We start from the raw sequence: 26,136 nt of genomic DNA on the forward strand, positions 1-26,136 counted from the left end.
TCCTACTATTTTTTTTAAGATTATTTATTTATTTATTTATTTGACAGAGAGACACAGCGAGAGAGGGAACACAAGCAGGGGGAGTGGGAGAGAGAGAAGCAGGTTCCCCGCTAAGCAGGGAGCCTGATGCGGGGCTTGATCCCAGGGCCCTGGGACCATGACCGAGCCGAAGGCAGACGCCCAACGACTGAGCCACCCAGGTGCCCAGTATCCTACTATTTTGATTACTATAGCTTTGTAGTATTGTTTGAAATTAGGGAGCTTTGTGCTTCTTTCTCAAGATTGCTTCGGCTATTCAGCATCTTTTGTGGCACCATACAAATCTTAGGATTATTTGTTCTAGTTCTATGAAAAATGTCATTGGTATTTTGATGGGGATTGCACTGAATCTGTAGTTTGCTCTGGGTAGTATGGACATGTTAACAATATTACTTCTTCCATTCCATGAGCATGGAATATCTTTCCATTTATTTGTGTTGTAGACCTAGTATCAGATTTTTTAAGCAGTGCCTTTTGTGAGTTGGGGAAAGAGTAACTGGTGGGAAATAAATTTCTCTTTAACGAATAGATAACATAAAAGTTGAGGACAAGGACATCTAAGCTCCCAAATTTCAATGTTTTCATATTCTAATTTCCTAACTTGATATATCTGTGATTAAATAAAAGTTGTATTAATAAAAATGTAAACATCCATTTAAATTGTTTGATTCCAGTAAAATGGTGGTATTGGGAAGTCACTGGAAGGAATATTGATGTCATCAATAGTAATAATAATGGTAGTAACTGCTAACATTTCATAAGAGCTTGCTGTGTGCCAGGCACTGTCTAAGTGGTTTGTCGGCATTAACTTTTTAATCCTTTAAGTCCAAGTTATTCTTAAATCAATCCCTGTGAAAAATGTCAAACTTTAATCTGAAAATAAAGCACATTCTATAATGCTTAGAAATAATGTTATATATGCTATACCTATAACAATCATATATATAAAGTGAAACTTAAAAATAAACTGTATCATGTTTAAAAATTGTTACGTACATATATACATATTTTTACAAGAATGGAATCATGATACACAAACTTTTAAAAAATAAACTTTAGGGGCTCCTGGCTGATGCGGTTGGTGGAGCATGTGACTCTTGATCTCAAGGTTGTAAATTCAAGCCCCATGTTGGGCCTAGAGCTTATTTAAAAAAAAGAAAAATTAAAAAACAAATTTTATTTTTAGAACAGTTTTAGATTTATAGAAAAATTGCAAAGATAATACAGAGTTCCCATACCTCTTCACCCAGTTCTCTTATTAACATCTTAATTTGTATTCCACATTTGTTACAATTAATGAGCCAATATTAATAATTTATTTTATTTTATTCAGATTTCCTTAGTTTTTACCTAATGTCCTTTTTCTGTTCCAGGATCGCATCTAGGATGCCACATTCCATTTAGTCATCACACTGCCTTCAGTTCCTCTTGGATCTGACAGTTTCTCAGATTTTCCTTGTTTTTGATGACTTTAACAGTATTGAGAAGTACTGGTCTGGTATTTTGTAGAATGTCCCTCAATTGGGACTTGTCTAATTTTTTGAAAAAGATTTTATTTATTTATTTGAGAGAGAGAGAGAGTGTGTGTGAGTACGAGTGGGCATAGGGGCAGGGGGAGGGGGAGAAGCAGACTCCCTGCTGAGAAGGGAGCCCAACCTGGGGCTCCATCCCAGGACCCTGGGATCACGACCTGAGCCAACGGAGTCAGCCTCTTAACCACCTGAGCCACCCAGGCGCCCCTAATTTTTTTTTAAGAGAGAGAGAGCGCTTGTGCCTGCAGGAGCAGGGGTAGGGGCAGAGAGAGAATCTTAAGCAGGTTCCATGCCCAGTGCAGAGCCTGATCAGGGGCTCAATCTCACAACCCTGAGATCATGATCTGAGCCAAATCAAGAGTTTGAGGCTTAACTGACTGAACCACCCAGGCGCCCTTGTCTAATTTTTTTTTAATAATTAGACCGGGATTATGGGTTTTGAGAGGAAGATTTAATATACTTTATGGATACTTATTTTATTTTTTGTGTTATAATCCATATCTTTTTTAATGATGTGCTTTCTTTGCTAAATAAAATGTGCATAACTTTCAAAGTCCATAGAGGTAAACAACATAACTTCTAGAGATGATGTAGTATGTATTTAATCAACCAGCCACTGATGCATATCTTTGCCTCCACTTTTTCCTTATTTTCCAACAATGCTGGATTAACATCCTGTGCATTCATTTTTGTGCACTTGTATGACTAGTCTTAGTCTATTATTCTAACCCTATCCCTAAGACACATTTTGTTTGAGCTATGTCCCTTGTTCTTCAAGCACACTCTGCTTTCCATAGCTTAGGCGATTTTCTCTACCTAGAATACTCTTCCCCTATCTTTGCCCACTCAAGGTACTTGTTTGATTTGGGGCTCAGCTCCATGGCGACTTGCTGTAGAAGCTCTTCTATAGTGTTTTGAAGAGAATTTTATGGTTCCATCCCACTCCTGTTTGTTATATATGTATTATAATACCATCTGAGCCTCCTATTCTAACCCAGGATTTTCTCCTACTAGTTTATTAACAAGTAGAGGAAGAAATATGATCAATCACACTCATCTGTATACTCCACCATAGTGGTGGGCACACAAAATAACTAGTATATTTTGACTTTGAAGTGAAGAATCTGAGTAACTGAGAAATTAAGAAGTGTGCTCAATATTGCACGGCTATTTTTCCTTTCTTTCACATACATTGCGGCTCCATGCTTCGGGGAGACAGAGGAGTTGAATATACGTGCTCGCTCTTCACCGTCTTTCCTTCATCTCGGCTGCCGCCGCTATGAAGGTCGAGCTGTGCAGTTTCAGTGGGTACAAGATTTACCCCCGACATGGCAGGCGCTACGCCAGGACCGACGGGAAGGCTTTCCAGTTTCTTAACGCAAAATGCGAATCCTCATCCTTTCCAAGAGGAATCCTCGCCAGATAAACTGGACTGTCCTCTACAGAAGAAAGCACAAAAAGGGACAGTCGGAAGAAATTCCAAAAGAAAAGAACCCGCCGTGCAGTTAAATTCCAGAGGGCCATCACTGGTGCATCTCTTGCTGATGTAATGGCCAAGAGGAATCAGAAACCTGAAGTTAGGAAGGCACAACAAGAACAGGCCATCAGGGCTGCTAAGGAAGCAAAAAAGGCTAAGCAAGCATCTAAAAAGACAGCAATGGCTGCTGCTAAGGCTCCTACGAAGGCAGCACCTAAGCAAAAGATTGTGAAGCCTGTGAAGGTTTCTGCACCCCAAGTTGGTGGAAAACGCTAAGTTGGTAGATCAGATTTTTAAATAAATATCTGACTATAAAAAAAAATATACGTGCTCATTTTTGTTTAAAGTGAAAACAACTGTGCTGTAGTTTAAAAATAATGTTTTTCCACTGTCAAAAATGTTATTTGAAGGCTTTGGTATTATGTAGTCTGCGTCTTACAAAATGGGCATCTTTAATGTGCCAAGTATTTATAGGAAATTGTGTATAAAAGCAGGAGAAATAATTCAGTAAGTCCTCTTCTGACTTTCTTTTGGGTAAGCAGGTGGCATTACGTAGCTTATATATTATAATTAATAATAAGAGGTGAATGCCAAAAAGCAAACAAAAACAAAGAGGCAATGTTAGTTTGGTTGTGAAGCTGTCAGTGAGCTAAGGCTAAAGAATCTCCCGTACTGCTGTGTGATGACACACCCGGCCTGTACCTAGGAGGATTCGCGCTCCTTCCGTTACCACTTTGCGGCGAGGTAACCTAAACATCTGTGACCCCCCACTGGGTAGGAGGAGGCCTTGCCGCAGGCGCGCGCGCAGAGACGGCCACCCGCGGGCACCTGGGTCTTGGCTCCTCCAGGCGGGTGGGCCCCGCCTCCGCTCTTCTGAAGCCCAATCATCTCGAGAGTCTGGGGCACGTCCCGCTCCAGCCACGCCCCCAGCCAGCGGTCTTGGGGGCGTCTTTAAGAGCCGGCTGGCTGGCCCCCGACGCAGTGGCGGGTGCGGGGCTGTGGATTGGAGGCCCGAGTCCCTGGGCTGTGAGGTGCTCGCTCGCCTCCGCCTTCCTCCTCGCGGCAGCCTCGGTGTCCTGCGCTGACTGCCCACCGGGAGCTCCGCCGCCCTCGCCTCGGCCTCACCAGCCCGCCGGCTCGGCGCTCGGCAGCTCCTCCGCGAGCTCGCCGGCGACTCGCACCTCTCGCGCTCCCCTGGCGCCCGAGGGGGCCGCCTCGGGCCATGGTGCCCTTCCCCGAGGAGCCCGCCGCCGCGCGGGGGACGAGCGAGGCGCAGCCACCGGGCCCCGCTCCTACGGTGGGGGCCGCTCCGCTGCCCGGCCCGGGACCCTCGGACGGCCCCGAGGCGTCCGTCGAGAAGGTGGAGGTAGAGCTGACGGGGCCGGCGGGCGCTGAGCCCCCGCAGCCTCCCGAGGGCGGCTGGGGCTGGCTGGTGATGTTTGCCGCCATGTGGTGCAATGGGTCGGTGTTCGGCATCCAGAACGCCTGCGGGGTGCTCTTCGTGGCCATGCTGAAGACCTTCGGGTCCAAGGACGATGACAAGATGGTCTTCAAGACAGGTGAGGCGCGGAGCCCGCCGCGCCAGCCGGGAGTGGGGGGAGAGCGGGCACAGGGCCTCTGAGAGCATCCCGCGTGCGGAGTGTGTGTCGGCGCCGGCGTGTGCGCCTAGGTGGATGCCTGTGTGCGGGAGGGTGTGAGAGGTGGTCTGCCCCATTGCAAACGCAGCCTGCCGCTCCAGGGGCCTCGGTGTGCCTGGCTTTGTATTGGATCCAGATGTGGGGACGGTGTGTTTGGAAACAAATCGCAGAACTTATTTGCCCAGATCTTCTTTCTAAGAGTAGGGTTTAAGAGTCTACGGTATCCTTTCCTCTTAAAACAAACAGAACCTTTCAAACCCAACAACATCGCACTGTGAGTTTTACGGTCTCTTATGTGGCCATGACCGTTGGGTTTTCGTTCATCTGCCTCCGGGGCTGCAGAGGGGTGTGTGTGGTGAGGGGCGGCAGGGTTGGCGAAATTAAAGAGATTCCAAGATCACGGGGAGTTCCGAAGGGAGCCCTGCAAGAGCCACGGTTTTGTGTTTTGTTTGTTTGTTTGTTTTTTTGGGGGGGCAATGCGTGCTAAATATAGAAAGCATAGGAGGCAGCCAGATCAGGGACTGGGAGGAGGAAGGTGAGGGGTTGCCCTTTCCTGTTGTGTTCTTTGTCATATTTAACCATATACGAGACTAGATGAAAAAGTGCAGACTCAACATTTTTTTTCCCCTGTAGGGTGTTATTATGTGATCTCTTGACTGATAGGCAAAAAACAAGTCCAAGACCTTTTGTATAAACTCTTATACATGCATTATTTCACTTCAACCTGCGAGGCAGGTGTTATCAACCCCATGTAGGTGAGCATACTGAGGCTTGGTAAAATAGTGTCTTGGTGAGTAGTAGAATGGAGATAGAACACACATCTTATGACTTAAAGGGTTAAGTGACTTTCAGTACTAAATAAGGCTCCTCCCTGCCATTGGGGAAACTTTATATGATTAATAGTCTTTTTTTTTTAACCTTTTCTATTTTTAGAGTGAATATTCCTTAGGTATTTAATGTACATACGAGGAACATGCAAGACTGTTCTAACAAATTCTAAGGCAGAGGTAATATCAGGAGTTTTAAAACCTTATATAAATAGTATTACATGTATCATTCTGCAGCTTTTCTTCTACTGTGCATTGTTTGCAGTTTATCCACATAATACCTCAATTGGAACTGGTAGCTTAAAATCTTTACATTTTAACTCAAGGTTTTCCATTGTATGAATGTATTATACTTTACTAATGCATTCTCTCTTTAATAGCCATTTAGATTACTTCCAAACTTCATATAAACTGTGCTGCAATGAATATTCTTTTACATTGTCTTTGCACATGTGATAATATACCATATTTAACCTGGAATTTCTGTTCCTTAAATAGCTCTTGAACTATGGTGTTTTGCAGGTCACAGTGTTAGAAATGTAATGTCCTGTATTTATTTTTAATGGAAGGCAACTGTTGTAAAGTTCAGCAGGATTGATATGCATATGCAATACTGAACAAAAAATAATTTTTTATATGAGCATTGGGTATCTGGTAGGGAAAAGCTCAAGGAGACAGAACTGACAGTCAACATTTTAAGACTGGTTCCTTTAGCATATAGTATACTCTTGCCTGGGATTACAGATTTTTAATGCAGTTCAAACAAGACAACAGTTTGTTTACCACTCTTCTTGCAGACTCAGATGAGTAGGTCATTTGCTGTCTGTGGGGTTTTTTCTCCTCTCTTCATTTTGAGAGTGAGTGTGTGAGTGAGCAGCTATCGGGGAAAGGCCATAGTTTTTCCAGGGATCGGAGTTTTACAGTGTTGAAGCCTCTACCTACCTCCCATTCCCCAAATTCCTGTTGGCTTCAATATCCCGGTACTGGCCAGCTGAGGGTGGGGGAGGGGACAGGAACCTGCTCTCTTGAACTTTTTGAAGCTCTGTATTTTCATTTTTTGATGAATATCCTTCTTCATTTACTCAGTTAAATCCTGACAACTTTGTCATGTTTGTGTATGTGTGGGTGTATATTGTATAAATAGTTACACAGGTATGCCGGTTAAATACTGAAGATCTTTGTGTTTATCTGCATGACTGCTGTGTATGGCTGTGCCCTTGCACAAAGGTGCACACCACAGGGTAAGTGGTGACAGAGAACCAGCCTGTGCTCTGGGTGCCTGCCTATGCACTTGTAATGGTTCTCTGTAACACAGCTGCTAGATTGAACAGTGACCTTTCCTTGGATGCTATGCTATACAGAGCTGATACTGATAAATTTTAAGGTCTAAGGAAGAAAAAAGATTTAACCTCGTCTGTGGAAAAAAAAAATGGTAACAAGATTGTCTTTAAGCCATTTAATACAGAGACCTGTGCCCCCACCCCCAACATATACAGGTGTTTCATAAAGTCCATCCTTCACCACAGGCACTGAAGTATTTGAGAATACCTGAAGTCTGCCTGTTGAGGCTTTTTCATTTTGATATTATGGTGCTGAGTCATTTGTGATTAAACATATGCAAGCTTCAAGTACAAAGCCAAAAAATATCTGAATTGTTTAAGGCTTTTATTTTTCAAAAAGTTTTGATCTATTTTCTTTTACCTTATTTATGATTGATAATTCCAGCATTAGAGAGCACTTAATTTTATTTTCATTGGCTTCTTCCTAGTGATGAGCCCAAGGATACATAGGGAGGTAGTGGTGAATGTGAATCTAGGTTTCTAGATGATGACTCACTTTTCTTGAGAACTAACTATGTGCCAGGCCCAGTCCAAAGAACTGCATATATTCCTATTTAAACCTTACTGCAACTCCACGTTATAGGCTTAATTAATATATTTCTTTTCATATGTGGAAACTCAGGCTTAAAGAGTAAGCAGTGGAGCCAGGATTCAACCTCAGGTTTATCTGACTCCAGAAACTGGGTTTTTAATGATTGATCCTTTGCATTGGCTGGATAACCTTCTGCTAATCCAGCGTTCTTTATGTTGTTGATTAATTCAAGCATTAGCAATTGATCGAGTACCATACCAACAATTCTAGGGTTAGAAAAGAAGTCCGAAAGGTTAAGGTCCCTGTTTCTTGGTCTTACTTTGCTGTCAAAAAGGATTGCCAATTGTTAATGTCTCGCTGAAATAGATTTTTGTAGAGGGACTTCAGTGAGAAACAAGATAATTTCATATGGCATTCAGCTGAAGTATGGGGTTTCTTTTGAAGAACCATGTTCCTTTAGACTGATCCATGGTATGATGATGTTTCCAGACAGAACTGAAAAGGAGCCTTTCTTAGGCTTTCTCTTCAGGGCTATCTTTTTTAGTTTTATTTATTTATTTGAGAGAGAGCGAGAGAGATCACAGAGGGAGAGCGAGAAGCAGACTCACCACTGAGCAGAGAGCCCGATGCAGGGCTTGATCCTAGGATCTCATGACCTGAGCCAAAGGCAGAGGTTTAACCGACTGAGCCACCCAGGCGGCCCTCTTCAGGGTTATCTTAACTCTTTCAATGCAACTGATGATCTACCCAAAACTTCTCAGGAAAGGCCCTGAAGAATTTCATTCACACTAAGCTATAGGTTAGTTTATACATCTTAATGTTACTTCTTATTCATTCTACAAATGTTTACCAAGTTTCTGACCCTCTCTGTGCTGGGCACTGGAGATGGTAACTGAAGGAAACAAGGTCTGCAGTTCCAAGGATTTTTTGATCTGCTGTGGGATACAAATGAGGAAATATTTCTCTGAGGCATTTGTAATATATCAGGACTCAATCTTATTTTTTTTTTTAAAGATTTTATTTATTTATTTGATAGAGACACAGCGAGAGAGGGAAAACAAGCAGGGGGAGTGGGAGAGGGAGAAGCAGGCTTCCTGCCGAGCAGGGAGCCCAATGCAGGGCTCGATCCCAGGACCTTGGGATCATGACCTGAGCTGAAAGCAGACGCTTAACAACTGAGCCACCCAGGCACCCCAGGACTAAATCTTATTTTAAAAAGCTGAAATTCTAAGGAAATTCCTGTGAATGGTGGTGGCTGGGAAAGGCATTTGATGGCCTCTTTGTTTATGGTAATAAGTCTTACTTTGTGAATTTAGGACTCTGGAAAAGGGAAGCAAGCTGAACTACAAGTTAGGCAGTGGAACGAGTGAAAAATGTTGAGTGCCTCACAGCCCCACTATGTTGTCCTAGCTGCCAATGACATGATACTCAGAGATATAGGCCTCACACATACTGCTGCATCAGAGGGAGCAGGCTGAACTTGAGTTGTCTCTTTTCAGTTAAACTTCTACCTGTTCACATGTGTACAGGTAAATCAGACGCTTTGGGGAAAACTAAAACAGTTACTACAGTTAACTGGAACGTATTTTCCCTTAGAAATCACAAGTGTGCTGGATATTGGAAAACCCATTTTTAGTTCCTTCATGGAACTGATAAAGAATTAAGAGTTTTTTTTATCTTAAGATACAGCACTATGGACACTCTGGGATCTTACTAGGTAGCGTATTAATCTCATTTACTTTACTGCTTTCTTCCTGAAGAAAGAGAAATATTTTAATGGTATATTCACTTTTAAAATATATTTATTTAAAACAAATGTGTTTTCAGAATCAGTATTTAGTGTAGTTAATGATATCCTTTTGAAGATATTATGTCTTTGTGGTCCAGAGGCTTGGTCAAGTAGACTCTTGCTTCTTTCAGTGATTTCCAAATTGTGTTCTTTAATAGTCTTTCTTTAAAGTGGAAGTCTGTGGTTAAATAAGTTTGGGAAACACTGCATGTTATCATCCATTCTTAGGTGTTTAAAGTACAAATCAAGGTATTAAAAATTCAGTAGTTTTAAAGATTTTATTTATTTATTTGACAGAGAGAGACACAGCGAGAGAGGGAACACAAGCAGGGGGAGTGGGAGAGGGAGAAGCAGGCTTCCCGCTGAGCAGGGAGCCTGATGTGGGGCTCAATCCCAGGACCCCGGGATCATGACCTGAGCCGAAGGCAGATGCTTAACCAACTGAGCCACCCAGGTGCCCCAAAATTCAGTAGTTTTAAAGAAAAGTAGATTATCAAAAAGGTCCCAAAAGGGAGGCTCTCTGGCTACAATCTTTGATGCAACTTTGCCTTCCTTATATGAGATAGATTGCTCTTTAGACAGTTACAGTCATAAAGTAGGATTTTCAATAACATTTAGGGAACAATGCATCTTGTAACATCTCTCAAGATAGTCCTGCCGGCCCCTCTGAAACTTCAAGTCAGTTCATGCTCTTGAAGGTTATTTATTTATTTATTATTTTTTTAAAAGATTTTATTTATTTATTTGACAGAGAGAGACAGCAAGAGAGGGAACACAAGCAGGGAGAGTGGGAGAGGGAGAGGGAGAAGCAGGCTTCCCGCTGAGCAGAGAGCCCGATGCGGGGCTCCATCCCAGGACCCTGAGATCATGACCTGAGCCAAAGGCAGACACTTAACAACTGAGCCACCAAGGTGCCCCGTCTTGAAGGTTTTTTAAAAAAAAGTTTTCACATTTACATTTATGCTGATATCTACACACTGCAGTTTTTTGCTACACCTAAACTTATAGGAGGTTGGTTATAGTTCAGAACCAAACTGCTATGTCTTGTCTTTATGCCAAGGGTTGTGTGTGTGTGTGTGGAAAGCTGCCTGTATAACTAATAATTTCCATGTCCTAGGAAGGTTTTTAGTAATGGTGTTTTGTTGAACTGATTACAGTGAATGAACGATCTGGTTCATGGTCCAATACATCTTTTGCTATAAGAAAAATGCCTGTTATTTGCACTGGAAGAGGTTGAAAACTAAGAGAACTCACTTATGGCTGTTATGCTTGAATCTCCTTTGTTCTCCTCCATCTTAAAACATCCGATCTTATACGCCATGTAAATTCACCTGGACTGGCTGTTACAATAGGTCATTAGATCACAAAAATGATTCCAGGATTTTGGAATAATAAAGAAAGGAGTACGAAATAGGAGAATTTTGTACTCCATTTCCAAAATGTTTCTGAATTCAGAGCAAGATGAAACAGTGTGAATAGTATATAATGAATTCTGATCAAATACAATAATGAGTATTCCTGTGGGTGTTTTATCATGGAACTTTTATCAATAAAATTAACTGCTCAAAGAATGAAATCAATAAAAAATAAAAGCATACCAGAATTACTTCAGGAAGGGTTTTGAGGTATCTTTTAGAATAAATTGTACTCTGTGCTCTTATTGTGATTTGTTATATCTTTTTGTATGGGTTGTTGTTGAATCCATATTGCAATTCCTTGAGGCTTCATCCCAGGCCATGTACTTGGCTTCACTTTTCCTATCTTCCTTGGGTGTCTCACACACCCCATGGCTCCAGCCACTCTGTTGGGGTTGTTATTTCCAAATTTCTTCTCTGTGTTCATGACCCATATTTATTATATCTGGACAGTTCCATTTGGATATACAGGTATATCATACTCAAAATGAACGCATTTTTTTAGCCACCCCATACAATCTTCTGCCACCAAAAACAACAGCCCACTTGTAGATAATCCTATCCTTTCTTCTGAATTCTCTCGGTGCTGTCACCGTCTGGTTGAATTCATCTTAATTTCTTATTTCTCCCTTTTCCTATTTTGTTAAACTAGACAAAATCCTTTTACATTTATCTCCTAAATGCTTCATAAATCAATCTCCTTTCTTTCCTTTAGTGCTGTCTTAATTCATGCCTTCATTAATGCCTCAGTTATTGTCCTAATGCTTTTAACTGGTCTCTCTGTCCTCAGTTATACACGAGTGATTTCTCTAAAACATAGGACCATATCATTTTTCTGTTTAAAGGCATCAATGATACTCATTACTCCATCCACCAAAAGCCTTCAAGTTCTGGCCCTTTCCTGACCCGTTAGCCTTGCCTCTCACCTCTTTCTGTTCTTGTTCTTTGTGCTCTGGCCATGCTGAAAGCCTTGCACTTTTCTGAACTTATCCTGCTATCTTTTGCCTCTATGCAAAAGATATTAGTGTGTATTAGCGTGCCATTCCTCTCTTCAGTGTGGTGGTTAATCCTTGTAAGATTCTGATGAAATTGTTGGCCATTTTATTCCTTTTGTCATAACCATGGGACAAAACAATGATTTTGTATAACTGTTGTTACATTTTTGATGCACTTGGAACATTTGGGGGGGAATAGCATAAGTTCAAATGAGTTATGAATTAAGATTAAAGTGGAAGACGGAAGGGTGCCTGGCTGCCTCAGTCAGTAGAGCATGTGACTCTTGATCTCCTAGTGGTGAGTTTGAGCCCCATGTTGGGAATAGAGATTGCTTACAAAAATAAAACAAAACAAAAACCAAAAAACTAAAAAACAAAAACAAACCTGAAAGTGGAAGACAGAGAACCTAATTGCAACCTATTCTAATCTACCATTCTGTGAATGGCATTTTAAGGGTAATTCATATTTAAATGATAATTTGTGTAGTCCTTTATCATAAAGAGCTTTCATATATATTCATATATATTCATACATTGTTTTTTAGAGTAGTCTTGTAGTGTGCTGTTACTTCCATTTATAGATAAGAAAGTTGGAACTTGAACAGTTTAGGGTTGTGGCACATGATATCAGTATTTACATCTATTACGTTGAATTTAAGAGCATCTTTTCAGCTGGGTAAAAATTTGTACTTGTGTTAAAGTTGTCCTGAAGTGTAGAACCCTGCCTTTTTTCTGCCTTGAAACTATTTTCTGCATATTACCTATATATTCTCTAGAACCTTAATAGTATCTTGTACCCAAGTTATCAGAAATCCTGGGAAGTGGCTTTTGGAATAGAATTCCATTTAGAGTTATTACAATCCAGTCAGATCTGATCTCATATTCAAATTAAACAAACAAACCTTAACAAAACAAACTAACTCCCAAACACTCCTTGAACAGTTGGCTCACCACGGCTCTGAGCACCAGCCTAGCCTGGTGCTGCTCATGAACCGTCGTGTTTTTCTTGGCAGTGATTCAGAATGAGCAACTCTAGCACTCCTGGGGAGCTGTGCAAACCCACCACACAAGAGCCAGTCCCTTTGAGACTAGAATGTTGGAGGAAAGCAGTACTTTCACATGGACTTGTACCAGATGTATGTGATCATACTTTCTTCAGTAAGAACAGAAATAACTCCCCACCTTGCCTATAGGAAGTAGAGCTAAAAGAACTGAGGAAATGACATGCCTTATTTCCAACTTGGAAGTCTTTTTTCGTTTCACTAATTTTTAGTTACGGGGATACATATGAAATACAGATGTGAAATAATGCATATGGACCAAAGCTGTGTTTCTGCTTAAATTAAGTCTGGAGAGGTGTATGGGTCTGAGAAGGCAGCACAGTTCCCCTGCCCCCGGGAGGAGCATATTAGAAGTTCCAAAGAGGTACATTTAGTTCATTTTCATTTTTTTACAGAATTTATTTGAGAGAGAGAGCATGCTCCAGCAGGGGGGGAGGGGCAGAGGAAGAGGGAGAAGCAGGGTGCCCAATGTGGGGCTCCATCCCAGGACCCTGGGATCATGACCTGAGCCAAAGACAGATGCCCCACCGACTGAGCCACCCAGGCGCCCCAAGGCACATTTAGTTTAAAAAAGCATAGTCAAGATTATAATTTTGTATTTAAAAAACAGAAAAAGAATCCTAATTATTTCCATTATACACCTAAAAGGAAAGTGACAAAATCTTGGCTGGTGGATAAATACAGAAGCATGTCTTTATCTTCTGAATATTAGGGTTTCTCACTTGAAGGGTAAACTACCCTTGGAGGTGTGCATTAAAGTTTTCAAGGATTATGAGACTTCTATGTTTATCAAGAGGGAACAACGTCGGTCAGAAATGCTGCTCTCCCATAAGAAGGAGAATCACTGACTAGAGTTTATGCATTGGTCTCTTGTTCAGCTATTACTTTTTTTTTTTTTGGTGAAGAGTAAATTTTTTTTTTTTTTAAAGATTTTATTTATTTATTTGACAGACGGCGAGAGAGGGAACACAAGCAGGGAGTGGGAGAGGGAGAAGCAGGCTTCCCGCGGAGCAGGGAGCCCGATGCGGGGCTTGATCCCAGGACCCTGGGATCATGACCTGAGCCGAAGGCAGACACTTAACGACTGAGCCACCCAGGTGCCCCACTAAAAAGTAAATTGTATAAGAGATGTTCTGTATGTATTCAGAGAGTCAGAATTTATTCTTTTTTTTTAATTTTTTATTGTTATGTTAATCACCATACACTACACCATCAGTTCCCGATGCAGTGTTCCATGATCCATTGCCTGCACACAACACCCAGTGCTCCATGCAGAACGTGCCCTCCCCAACACCCATCACCGGGCCAGCCCATCCCCCCACCCCCCCCTCCAGAATCCCCAGTCCGCCCTTCAGAGTCCATCGTCTCCCAGAGTCAGAATTTATTCTTGTGGCAAACTTAGACAGAATACAAAACTAATTCTGAGCTATGCTTTATGAAAACAGAAAAGCACTACTCATTAAATGGAGATATTTCTGGACTCTTCTGGGTAGATTGGTATTAATGCCAATCGAGTGGGTTAGTCTGGTGACTTTTTAATAGTAAAAACCTTTTCATCTTGCTTAATTATCCTTTTTATTAGTTTTGACTTCATGTTCCCGTTTTCAAATGGCAGCATCTCAAAGGATTCACATTTGTCAATAGTTGTTTAAACAACGGTATTCCACAAAGTTAATTGATGTTTTAGTGCAGATGGGGGCAGAATGTTGCCATTGTTCTATACTAATGTAACACTCAAACTTTGGCAGCAACACCCCCAACTCCATAGTTATCCTTGAGTGCCATGTTTTTGGATTTCTTACTTTCTGTTGGTTTATCTGTGGCTTCTAAGTTTTCCATGTTGAACAAGTGTTACTTTTATAATAAAAATGTTAATATTAAAAATAATTCATCATTAGCGTTAGAAATATTAACTTTCATGACTATAATAGTAAACTTGCCCGGAGAATAAGTTGTTTTGTAGGAATAAATGATAGAAGTATGGAGTTTTAGTTGTACGTGTTAGGTTTTATCTCTTTCTACTCAGAGAAAAATGTTAATTATGGAATAGGCTGGAAATGGAAAGCCAAGGAATACCAAACTAATTCTTTTACTTTAAATTTATAACAGATACATATATACAAATGTTTTTGCATGTATATAGAGGTCATTAGTACAGAGCCACAATCTCTTATCTGAAACTCTTGGGGCCATATATCTTTGGGGTTCAGATTTTTTTGGATTTTAAAAAAGTAAACTGTTACATACATCTCAATTTTTTAACGCCCTACAGGGCAATCTGAGGCAGCACCCTGTAATCAAATACATTGATATTTCTGCAGCAAAATCTATGGGTATTCAGAGCAAGTGGACGAAGAAAGGCCATAAATAGTCTCATGTCAGTTCAGATTATATTTTGCTTCCAAGTGAGTGTTGATACCATCTTACAAAAAACTTTTGTTTTCAGTTTCTCAGTGAACATTCTTTTTAAGGTACATTTTTCTATACCACATAGTATCCCTACTTAAGGTTTTCAGTAAGTGTGGCCTTCTCCCATACTGCTCCATCCTAGATTACTAACCAGGCCTCCTTTGCTGGATGTTTGAATTGCAGGCAGTGTTATGCAATATAAGTATCCTATGTGTATACATCTTTGAACAAAGAAATTGTTTTTTCTCTCTTGGATTGCTTCCTTGGGGTATATGTCCAAAAGTGAGATTACTGGTTCAAAGGGTATGGACAATTTTATAACACTTGTTACACATTGCCAGATTGTTCTTTGGAAAACTTAAAGCAGTTTACTGTGCACCAGCAATGTATTGGCTTCCTGAAAACCCCACCAATGTTAAGTTTAATTTTTATTAATATTTGCTAATTTGATAAGTGTCAATGCTATTTTTAAAAATTAACTTTAAATTATATTACATTGCTTTTAGGGCTATTTGTTTTCCCAGTTTTTGAGCCCTTTAGAAGTAGCAAAATGTCCTGGCAATTGTATATAATATCTGGAGATACAAGGGGACACATACCAGTAAATATGTTAGAGTAAATTTGTTACCACAAGTGGGAATACTAGGAAGACCTGAGATTATTTTTGTTTTTAGATTCTCACCTGACAAACCTAGCCCGTGGGGCACACCCTTATTGCCATTCCTGTGCTCTCAGGACAGGTGTTGATCAAGGCCTTCTTTTGGGGTTAAACGTGGGGATGGAAATGAACCATCTGGAGACTTGGCTGGAAGGACTTCCTGACTCTTCAAGGTGACACCTGGTCCTTTAGAAGATCAAGTCTGCAAGAGCAGCCCTGTCTCATCCTGTGTGCTACTGTCTTGCCTCTGCCTCCTCCTGACCCAGCCAATTCAGTTGAAAATAGCTTTAGTTAATTAATTTGGGTGTATGTGTGCTTAAAAAATGTTTTCCTTTTATTTATTTTTAAAAAGATATAGAAGTCATTTCATTTATTGAGCACAGACTATGTAGTAGGAGTCATGCAGGAAATGAATAAATTTGACGTATTCCATACACGAGAGGTTATGAGAGGAGGCAAAAACGTAAACAACTGTAAGGCAATATGCTACACATGTTAAACGCAGTACGAATAAGATATAGGATTTTAGGGGAAGGCAAAAGACTTCTGAGCTGATCAGGCAAGGCTTCATGGAGGTAACTTTTGAGTTCAGCTTTAAAGTATCGCTAGATTCTTCAGCAGATTTAGCAGGAAGAGGTATTTCAGGTAGAGTGCGATGCCTGGGCAAAGGCTAGGAGACAGCCTAATAATGGATGTTTTACTGTGCTTTACTCTATATTTTATCTATGCAATAATTATACAATATAACTGCTATTATGATTATCATGTTTTAGATAGACACCTAAGGCTAGTGAGCAGTGGGGGCTGGATTTGAGCTTAAGTCTCTTGCATCAGGACCCGGGTTCTTTATACCTGAGTACACACTGGACTTATTAAGTGAATGCAAACTGTTTGGTTTGCCTAGAGCCAGGATATGTATGTAAGGAAAGTCACAGAAGATAAGACTGGAAAAGAATGGTGGAGCTAGGGAATGGAAGGTTTGAATGCCGAGTTAAGAAGTTTGGACGTGATTTAATAGAGAGGCAATGGGAAGATACTGAAGGGGTCTGAAGTAGTGCCTTAAAAAGATTTGACTAGGTTGCAGAAGGAAATAGGAGGAACTCCAATTATAAAGTCGTTGGCTGAGAACTGGGTGAGATTTGAGGCACAGTAGTTGAAATGGGAAGGAAGGGACAGATGTGAGACATTTTAAAGGGTAGACTGAGGGAATTTTAGCAAATGTTGGGTGTAGAGAGTGACATGGAAGCAGAGATGATGCCTGCATCTGGAGTCTGCATTAAGACTTTTGAACTGGGAGCCCCACATTTTCATCCTGTAGACAGTTGTGGATGGTGACACTGTCAGGACCAGGGGCACGAGAAGGAGGAATTGACAGGGAAAGACTGACTCAGGTGTTAGACATTTGAGTGTTAAATGCTAGCAGGACATCAGGGGATGATGTCAAGCAGATAACGGGAAATGCAAACCTGGAACCTCAGAGTGAAGCTGAAGCCAGAGGTAGAGCTTTGGAAAGAGCACGTGCCCCTAAGGGGAACATGATATATAATAAGAGAAACCCAGAAATTCTGTCTCCAGCGGACCTGGGGGCTGCTCCTAAGGAGTTTAGTTAGTGTCCATTGAAATCGTCTTATTTAAAAGTAACAAAACTTCGGGATGCCTGGGTGGCTCAGTTGGTTAAAGCGTCTGCCTTCGGCTCAGGTCATGATCCCAGATCGAGTCCTGCATTGGGCTCCTTGCTCAGCGGGGAGCCTGTTTCTCCCTCTGCCTGCTGCTTCCCCTGCTTGTGTTCGCTAACTCTCTCTGTCTGACAAATAAATAAATAAAATCTCAAAAAAAAAAAAAGTAACAAAACTTCATTCCTTTGAAAAGTCTTTCTAGCATTTAGAGTTTTCTTATTCAGATCTGCAACTTCCCAAAGGTTAGAATTGTATTATTATCATTGTCTTAAGTATTTCCAAAGTGTAGTCCTAAGACTTATTTTTTTTCCCTGTAGTTTAGCACAATCTCTAAGGCTATTGGCATTTACTCTTTCTTTCATCCGTGATGTATTAAGCTAGTCTGTAAGTCTTATTGTCAAGGTGTTCTAGACCAAGGGACTATGAGAATAGCTTAGAATGGTTTTAATTAATTTATGTAGTTCAAATTTAAATGTGAAGTATTGACGGTGGTGGAAAACCCGTTCAACAGGCAGATGTTATCTTGTAGATCCCTCTTCACAGGGTTTAGTAACTGAGTCAGCTACTTCATTTACAATTCATAATGAAAACAGCTAACTCTTTTCAGGGTAGGCTCCCTTTTTTAAAAAATTGTCTAGGAAGACTAGGAAACTAGTATAAATGAATTTAAGTTCTCTGACTAGGAATAGGATGGAATATTGTGCAGTTTGTTAAGAAACAGGACTGACTTGTAATTCCGTTGCACTAGACATCTGAGGTTTGGCAGGGACAGGAGGAGCTGTCCTCATGTGCTTGCTGGCCGGGCATGGAGTTGGTCCTAATTCAGGTAATGACCGGCTGTCTGGCTACACCCAGGTGTATTTTGCCTTAGTTTTGTGTCACATAGCATAGCAGCGAGAGACTCCAGCAAGGTAGTAGTAGAAGGTCATTGTGCTTTTGGATGCATGAAGCACCACCGATATGCCAAACAGTATTGTTATTTTTTTTTTTAAGATTTTATTTATTTATTTGAGAGAGAGAGAATGAGAGAGAGAAAGCACGAGAGGTTAGAGGGTCAGAGGGAGAAGCAGACTCCCCGCTGAGCAGGGAGCCCGATGCGGGACTTGATCCTGGGACTCCAGGATCATGACCTGAGCTGAAGGCAGTTGCTTAACCAACTGAGCCACGCAGGCGCCCTAAACAGTATTGTTATTGAGCAGCTTGGCACAGAGCCGACCCGTGGGCATGTGTGTTGACTCACGTGCTGTACTCTAATCTCTCAGAACTCGGTCCTGAATTGCTCTCCTGTGATTCAAGCCCAGCTGAAGGTGTTGGAAGTGCAGTGACCCTGGTGGGAGAACCTGTAAGCGCAGGGGGCGGATGAAAGGGAATTGATAGTTGTGTAAGAAGAGGCTATCTGCCTTTTTGGGTAAGACACTCTTACCTTTCCAGTAACTGTTTTGTTTTCAATATCATTTGACTTCATCTGCAAGGTCTGTTTTAAAACAAACGTCCGGGTCTAATGCAGTCTTTTGACCGTGCTTGTCTCCTGTTGTGCTCGCTAGGATGACCTGATGTACTGGTTTGCTGACAAGTACATTTGATATCTTGTGCTTATGGAGAGGGGAGGAAAAGGGAAGTCCAGTGAAAGCACTTTTTCCTCAGTTTGATAAACAGAAGCCATGTAGTCTTTTAAAGCCCATGGCAATACACCAGGCAGAAAAAGACTTTGCTAATAGCAAAAGTCAGGAATCACAAACTAGCAGTGTAGGTTTTGGGTATTGACTTCAAAACACACTGTTTTCTGTAACTTCGCATTCATTTGTTATATGTATGCTGTTATAGTTTTGTATATGTGGTAGTTGTTTTTTGTAACTTTGATTAGAAAACAGATAATGAGTCACTTAAATCAAAAGGCGGACTATTACTCTTTTTGGAAAAAAATCTAGTAGAAGTAATGCTTAATCCAATTAATCTGTCTTCTTCCTCTAATTCATCATGATAACTTCAGGTGTCTGGTGGCAACTGAGAATTGTTATGGAAAAATGTCAAGGCAATGTAATCCCCATTATTTATGGTCCCTTAAGAGGATAAATTAATCATTGGTCACTAATCTTTGGATAATTACTCTATTTAGCTGGAAATATCCTTAATTTTTTGGAAAGCAAGTCAGTGACTTAGTAGAACTGTCAAAATTGATCAGCTTTTCTAAGTCAAATAATAAGTGCATGGAAACTAGTTGCCTGCAACCCTTTCTGTCCTGCACTGTAGCATGATCATCCTAAAACCCTGGCCACTGTAAATGGAACAACAGGAAAACCTATTAATACACAACCTTATGGTTTTCAGGTGGGCATTCAAAGCCTGTTAGTTGAGGATTAACATAGTTGCCATAACAGGTGAAGGCTTGTGACCTGTGTATATGGTTTTGGTTATTAGAATTAGGCAAATTAATTACATTATAACATTGGCTTGAATATAGGTTGTTAGGAAGTGAGTCTTTTGGGGACAGCAATTCCATTGACTTGTGCATTGAATAACTATTTTGAAGAAGTCAACTTTAAGTACTGTATTAGTTGCTAGGGATGGGGCTGGGAATAAAGAAAGGTATACATTTCAGTCCCAAAGGAATAAAAAAAAAAAAAGAGGAAGAAGTCTTAGCCTTGTGTTTTTAGCATGGGTAAAGTGTCTCAAATGCAGACTAGTATTCACTTTTTGGAGTTTGAGGTCCTCATTCATGAGGTTCCCAAAGAATCTTTATATTTAAGAGTAAATGGAGGGGCGCCTGGGTGGCTCAGTCATTAAGCGTCTGCCTTCAGCTCGGGTCAGGATCTCAGGGTCCTGGGATGGAGCCCTGCATCGGGCTCCCTGCTCAGCGGTGAGTCTGCTTCTCCCTCTCCCACTCCCCCTGCTTGTGTTCCCTCTCTTGCTGTGTCTCTCTCTGTCAAATAAATAAATAAAAATCTTTAATAAAAAAAAAGAATGAGGTTGGTATGTGGGTGGAATCAGAGACATATTACTTATCACAAAGTAATGCCATTTTGATGATAAAATTCACCTGTGTATGTTACAAATTGTTGCTTTTATAAGGTTTCTGGAAATAAAACAGAATTCTGCTAAGTATTGTTTCCAGTCACTAGAGAAGGATTTGTGTCATTATGAGAAACATAAGACTATATGTGGGACTGTTTTTTTTTAATTTTTTTAAAGATTTTTTATTTTATTATTTATTTGACAGAGAGACAGCGAGAGAGGGAACACAAGCAGGGGGAGTGGGAGAGGGAGAAGCAGGCTTCCTGCCGAGCAGGGAGCCCGATGCGGGGCTCGATCCCGGACCCTGGGATCATGACCTGAGCCGAAGGCAGACGCTTAACGACTGAATCACCCAGGTGCCCCGGGACTGACTGACTTTAGAACCAAAATGTAAGTTAGGACTTTAGAAAACAATTGAAGGTTTAGAAAAAAAATGTTTTTTTAAAGATTTTATTTACTTGACAGAGAGAGACAGCGAGAGCAGGAACACAAGCAGGGGTAGTGGGAGAGGGAGAAGCAGGCTTCCCACGGAGCAGGGAGCCCGATGCGGGGCTCGATCCCAGGACCCTGGGATCAGGACCTGAGCCGAAGGCAGACGCTTAACGACTGAGCCACCCAGGCGCCCCGAAGGTTTAGAAATCTTAACTAGGACACATTTTAGAAGGCTCATTTTTTAAAAAAAATATTTATTTATTTTAGAGAGTGAGAACATGGGGGAGGGGCAAAGGGAGAGAGAGAATCTCAAGCAGACTCCTCAGTGACCACGGAGCCCAATGTGGGGCTCAGTCTCACGACCCTGAGATCATTACCTCAGCCAAAATTAAGAGTCAGACACTTAACCGACTAAGCCACACAGGTGCCTTGGTTCAATTAATTTTTCTAAAATCCAACTTTATTGAGGGATAATTTCATATAAAATTCAGCGATTTTAAGTCTACAATTTGATGAGTTCTGACAAATGCGTACAGTCATGAACCACCATCACAATCATGATCGAGCCTTTCCATCACCCCCAAGATGTTCTCTTGTGTCTTTTTCCAGTCAGTCTTCCCCTTTATCCTGGCCCCTGGCAACGGCTGACTGCTTTCTGTCACTATGGTTTTGCTTGCTCTAAAATTTTGTATAAACAGAATCATACAGTATTTTTTCTTTGTCTCTAGTGCGCGCTCAGCATGATGGTTTTGAAGATTCACCCATGTTGTTGCATATATTAGTAGTTCATTTCTTTTTATTGCTGAGTAGTATTCCTTTGTATGCTTATACTACAATTTTTATCCATTCATACTTTACAAAAAAAAGATTTTATTTATTAGGGTGGGGGGAGGGGGAGAGAGAGCCAGAGAGAGAGCGTGAGCACAAGAAGGGGGAGCGGCAGACAGAGGGAGAAGTGTGCTCTCCACTGAGCAAGGAGACCAATGTGGGACTTGATCCCAGGACCCTGAGATCATGACCTGAGCCAAAGGCAGATGCTTAATTGACTGATCCACCCAGGCGTCCCTCCATTCACATCTTGATGGACATTTGGATTGTTTCTAGTTTTTGCCTGTTATGAATAGTGCTCCTTTGAACATTTGTGTGCAGTTACCTATGTTTTCATGTCTCCTGTGCACCTTATTTTAAATTTATACTTATCTGAATTTTTAAATTTCACAAGAGGATGATATTTATTTATTTTTAATTAAAAGAAATTGTGACTGAATGAGGAGGTGGAACAGTGAGTGGAAGACTCTGGAAAGACAGATTTTTCACTTGGGTAGTTGGGTGAATTGTGGTATTCCCAATCAAGAGAGTCAAATATGGCTGAAATTTACTTTTTTAAAAAGATTTATTTATTTTTTAGAGAAAGCGCGAACACAAGTGTGTGCGCCCGAGCGGGGGAGGGGCAGAGGGAGAGAGAGAAGCAGACTTCCTGCTGAGCATGGAGCCCAACCAGGATTCTATCCCATGACCCTGAGATCATGACCTGAGCCAAAATCAGGAGTTGGATGCTTAACTGACTGAGCCACGCAAGCACCCCTGAAATTTCCTATTTTTGAAAGAGACTGAAGAGGGTCCATTGAAATGAGTCCATGGGAAATCACTGATGACTTCAGCTAGCTTACACTCATTGGTGTGGGTGGAGGTGAGTGGGGCTTGATTAGCTTGTGGAGCAGTGACTGGGGAGTAGAGATGGGGGCTGGGGGCTGAGAAGTAACGAGGAGAAATAGGGTGGTAACTAGAGGAGGAGTAGCATCAGGGGTGGTTAATAATTAACTTTATAAACGATGGGAGTAGCTTGAGGAGTGGGAGCCTGTAGAGAGGGAGATTAAGTTACCAAGCGCGAACGAATAGAGTAAGGTTCATGGGCAAGTCAGATAAGGAATCCAAGCACTGCTGGTGGTGCTGGTGGGGGGTGGGGCGGGGGTTGCCAATCAGGTACCACTGATTCAGGACCTGGAGAGAAGAAAGTAAAAACAGGAGCAAATGGAGGTAGGATTGCTGAGGATCAGGAAGCTGAGGGGGCTTTTGTTTTCTCTGAGACGTTATTTGTTAAGTGTCATGTATTCGGGTAGAGGAGCAGATCTGAAGAGAGTGGCAGAGGTTTGGGAGCTGAGGAGTGAGAAGAAAAAGGAATGATAACAGCTCTGAGAACTCAACCAAGATAGGAAAATGTGAATGTGTGGTGAAACCAGTTTCTAAGACTGTGGCTTTTTCTGCACCCCACCCTCTCCCCCAGCTATGCTCCACAGCCTGATAGTGACCAGGGAAGGTGAACTGAACAATCCATGTAAAGTCGGAAAAGAATCAAAGCAATTTTACATTTTTTGTCTGTTTTCAGCTCTATGCTGTGTGGCTTCCTCTTCTCTCTACCTTTTATACACCTTGTGTTTTTGGTAAAGTTGATTAAACATTTAACAACCAAATGTAGTTTTTTAAATTGTGGTAAAGTATATGTAACAATAAATTTTATCATTTTAACGACTATTAAGTGTACAATTGAATTGCACTAAGTATATTCACCATGTTGTGCACCCATCACTGTCCTACAATTTTAATTTGAGGCATGACTTTATCATTTCTTTTCCTCTCTTTCTGTTACTCCTGATCAATAAATTCAACATAGTCCTTTACTGGATACAGTATTTGTATTTTTGAGATTGAGATACTGATAATAGTAGGTACTGAGCTTAAATCTGGCAGGTGCTGTGCAAGGCACAAATTATGGCATTAGCTTTCTCGGTATTTAGTTGTAATTATTTGTTAATGTCTGTCTTCCTTACTAGGCTTGTAAGGTCCGTGAGTGCAGAGGCTATCTATGTGTGTCTTATTTACAGTTTTATCTGTACTGACTGGCATAGTGCTTGGCACATAGTAGGCATTCAGTGGAGTTCTTGAGCACATGAAAATCCTTTACTGAAAATTTATTTCAGTTTAATAAGTTCTTTCTGAATGCTTCATATAAAGTAGGCAAAACTTGTTATTCACACATTAATACAGATTATAGGGCATGCCACATTCCAGTGTCTAGTTAATTAGTAGAAATCAAAAAGGGTTTATATTTGCAATTTCACCTTGGAAGGTATTAGAAAAGATTGTGCATTAAACAAATGGTTGTACAGAATTGGCAGCAATAATCCCAAAGCTTGAAGGCTGTAGGTTAATTAGGATAACCTCGAAGAAAGTGAGTTAATCAAATTTGAGAGTTGAAAAAATGTTCCAATCATTTATGTTCACGCACACTTCAAATATATCAGCAGGTAACAAGAACTTTAGTTGCAGAATACTCCAAAACAGCGGAATGCACGTGGATTTTATGGCTTATGGTAAGGTTTTGGAGAAAGAAAACTTACAAAATTGTTTGGGGCCGTTTGGTACTATTACCCTGTATGAAATAAAAAACACTAGAGTTTAAAATATTACCCTTATTAAAGATGAAAATATATAGTTAATGTATTAATAAACTAGGAATTATATTTTTATAGTTACATTTATTAATGGATTCAGGAATACTTTTTATTTAAGAAAGATGCACAAATATGGGGATTTCTCTGTTAACTGGTATTAGATAAATATAATTTTTTTCCCCAACTGGCTTATGTTTAAATGGATGTAATGGGGCAAAATACACATAGAATTAATTAGCAATAAAATAACATCCCTATAAGAATAATCACAGTATGTCCTCTGATTCTGAAAGGTAAGGGCTCTGTGTTTGTGTGTAGAAAAACCCACTGAGGTCTTTTTTAAAAAAAAAAATCTGCCTCCAGTAAGGTATTTTTGGATCATATGGAAGGAATAAAGAAAAGCTGTTAGGAGCTCTAGTCCTATTATTTTCTTACCCTTTTTCACTCTCAGTAAGCTGAAACTGGAGTTTGGTTTTAGGAACAGTAATGGAAATTTTCTTATGTACCACCAGCAAAATCTAATCCTGAGTGATTACTAAGGCTTTTCAGTGTGTTTGTGTGTTTGTGTGGGTATGCATGTGCGTAGGAGAGCAGACAGACAAAAGACATAGATCTTTGAAATGGACTTCCTCCACTAAAGTAATAAGAGCAGGCAGTGAGGGGAGAGAAGGCTTGGGGGGAGGGGCGGGGCAGGGAGGAGCAGAATCAGAGGAAACAAAGCCTGAGGCTCCAGTCTTGGTTGTGTAAATGCTGCTCTGTCGCCTCATCACTGAGGCCTTTCTTATCCTGATGCTTGTGTTCTGCTCGCTTTGTTGGCGTGAGAGGAGTGGGCTGTGTGAAGGTGGGATCTGGGGGTCTTAGTGCCTGTTAGGCTGACATGAGCAGGTTGCATCTCGGACTGGGCTCTGGGGTAACAGCAGCACAAATATCTAGGAAAGAAATTTTCCTGTCATCATTTTTATTCCTGTGTCATCATGTTTAGTTATTCAGGGGTCTGGTGTTGCCAGTTACTCAGAAATCAAGCAAGCAGCTTCTTCTGTTGGTTTTCTTCCTTTTTTTCTTATTTCTGTCTTGTCTGTTACTCTTTATTTTAGTCAAGCAGGCACATTAAAAAAAATAAATAAACATAGAGGTTACCATTTCCACTAGCAAGCATTTCCTCCTTACCTCACTGACTTCTAATCCTGCTGTGTAATGGTGAATTAAGACATTTAAAGATGTTGCATTCATGTAGTAACACTGGTAAATCTCAAGAATATAGTACTTGAGTGAAAATATGAAGTTGTAGAATGTTTAATATGATACATCTACATTTCATTTAAAAACGTGTAAAACAATACTACATTTCATAGAATCTAAAACGCTATTGAAGCTAAGATCCACCACTATTGTATACACATTGAATTTATTGATTGTAAGATACATCCTAATTTTATAGGTGTTTGAATATGAAAAAATGCATCTTAGAATTGAAGAAATAAGGTAGATTTATTTTATTTTATTTTTTTTAAAGATTTTATGTATTTGACAGCGAGAGAGAGCAAGAGAGCACAAGCTGTGGGAATAGTAGAGGGAGAGGGAAAAGCAGGACCCAGGCGCCCGGTAGATATATTTTATTGAAATGGACTTATGTAATAAAAATATGCATAGAGGGGCACCTGGGTGGCTCCGCCAATTAAGCGTCTGCCTTCAGCTCAGGTCAGGATCCCGGGGTCCTGGGGTCAAGCCCCACATCAGGCTCCCTGCTCAGTGGGGAGCCTGCTTCTCCCTCTCCTTCTCCCCTCCTTGCTCTCAAATAAGTAAATAAAATCTTAAAAAAAACCCCATATATAGAAATGATACATAGCCAATTC

General features: G+C 40.8%; 1 protein-coding gene and 1 pseudogene across 3 annotated transcripts in view; both read left to right on the top strand.

Moving 5' to 3' along the window:
* Positions 1 to 2,817: 2,817 nt before the first annotated feature.
* LOC112814818 (large ribosomal subunit protein eL24-like) lies at positions 2,818 to 3,370 on the top strand (annotated as a pseudogene).
* Positions 3,371 to 4,013: 643 nt separating this feature from the next.
* SLC16A10 (solute carrier family 16 member 10) overlaps positions 4,014 to 26,136 on the top strand; it is a 131,671-nt gene continuing 109,548 nt past the window's right edge. For 2 of the 3 annotated variants that reach the window (XM_073893781.1, XM_025864179.2), the window contains exon 1: positions 4,015 to 4,607. In XM_073893781.1, the coding sequence (XP_073749882.1) occupies positions 4,271 to 4,607 (337 nt within the window). In that variant the 5' untranslated portion in view covers positions 4,015 to 4,270. Of the gene's footprint in view, positions 4,608 to 26,136 lie in introns of all 3 variants that reach the window. The other variant, XM_073893782.1, reaches the window with a different exon arrangement.

Source organism: Callorhinus ursinus, unplaced genomic scaffold (assembly GCF_003265705.2).
Source record: "Callorhinus ursinus isolate GAN/ISIS: 27379988/994484 unplaced genomic scaffold, GSC_fseal_2.0 scaffold6, whole genome shotgun sequence".
Taxonomy (NCBI): domain Eukaryota; kingdom Metazoa; phylum Chordata; class Mammalia; order Carnivora; family Otariidae; genus Callorhinus; species Callorhinus ursinus.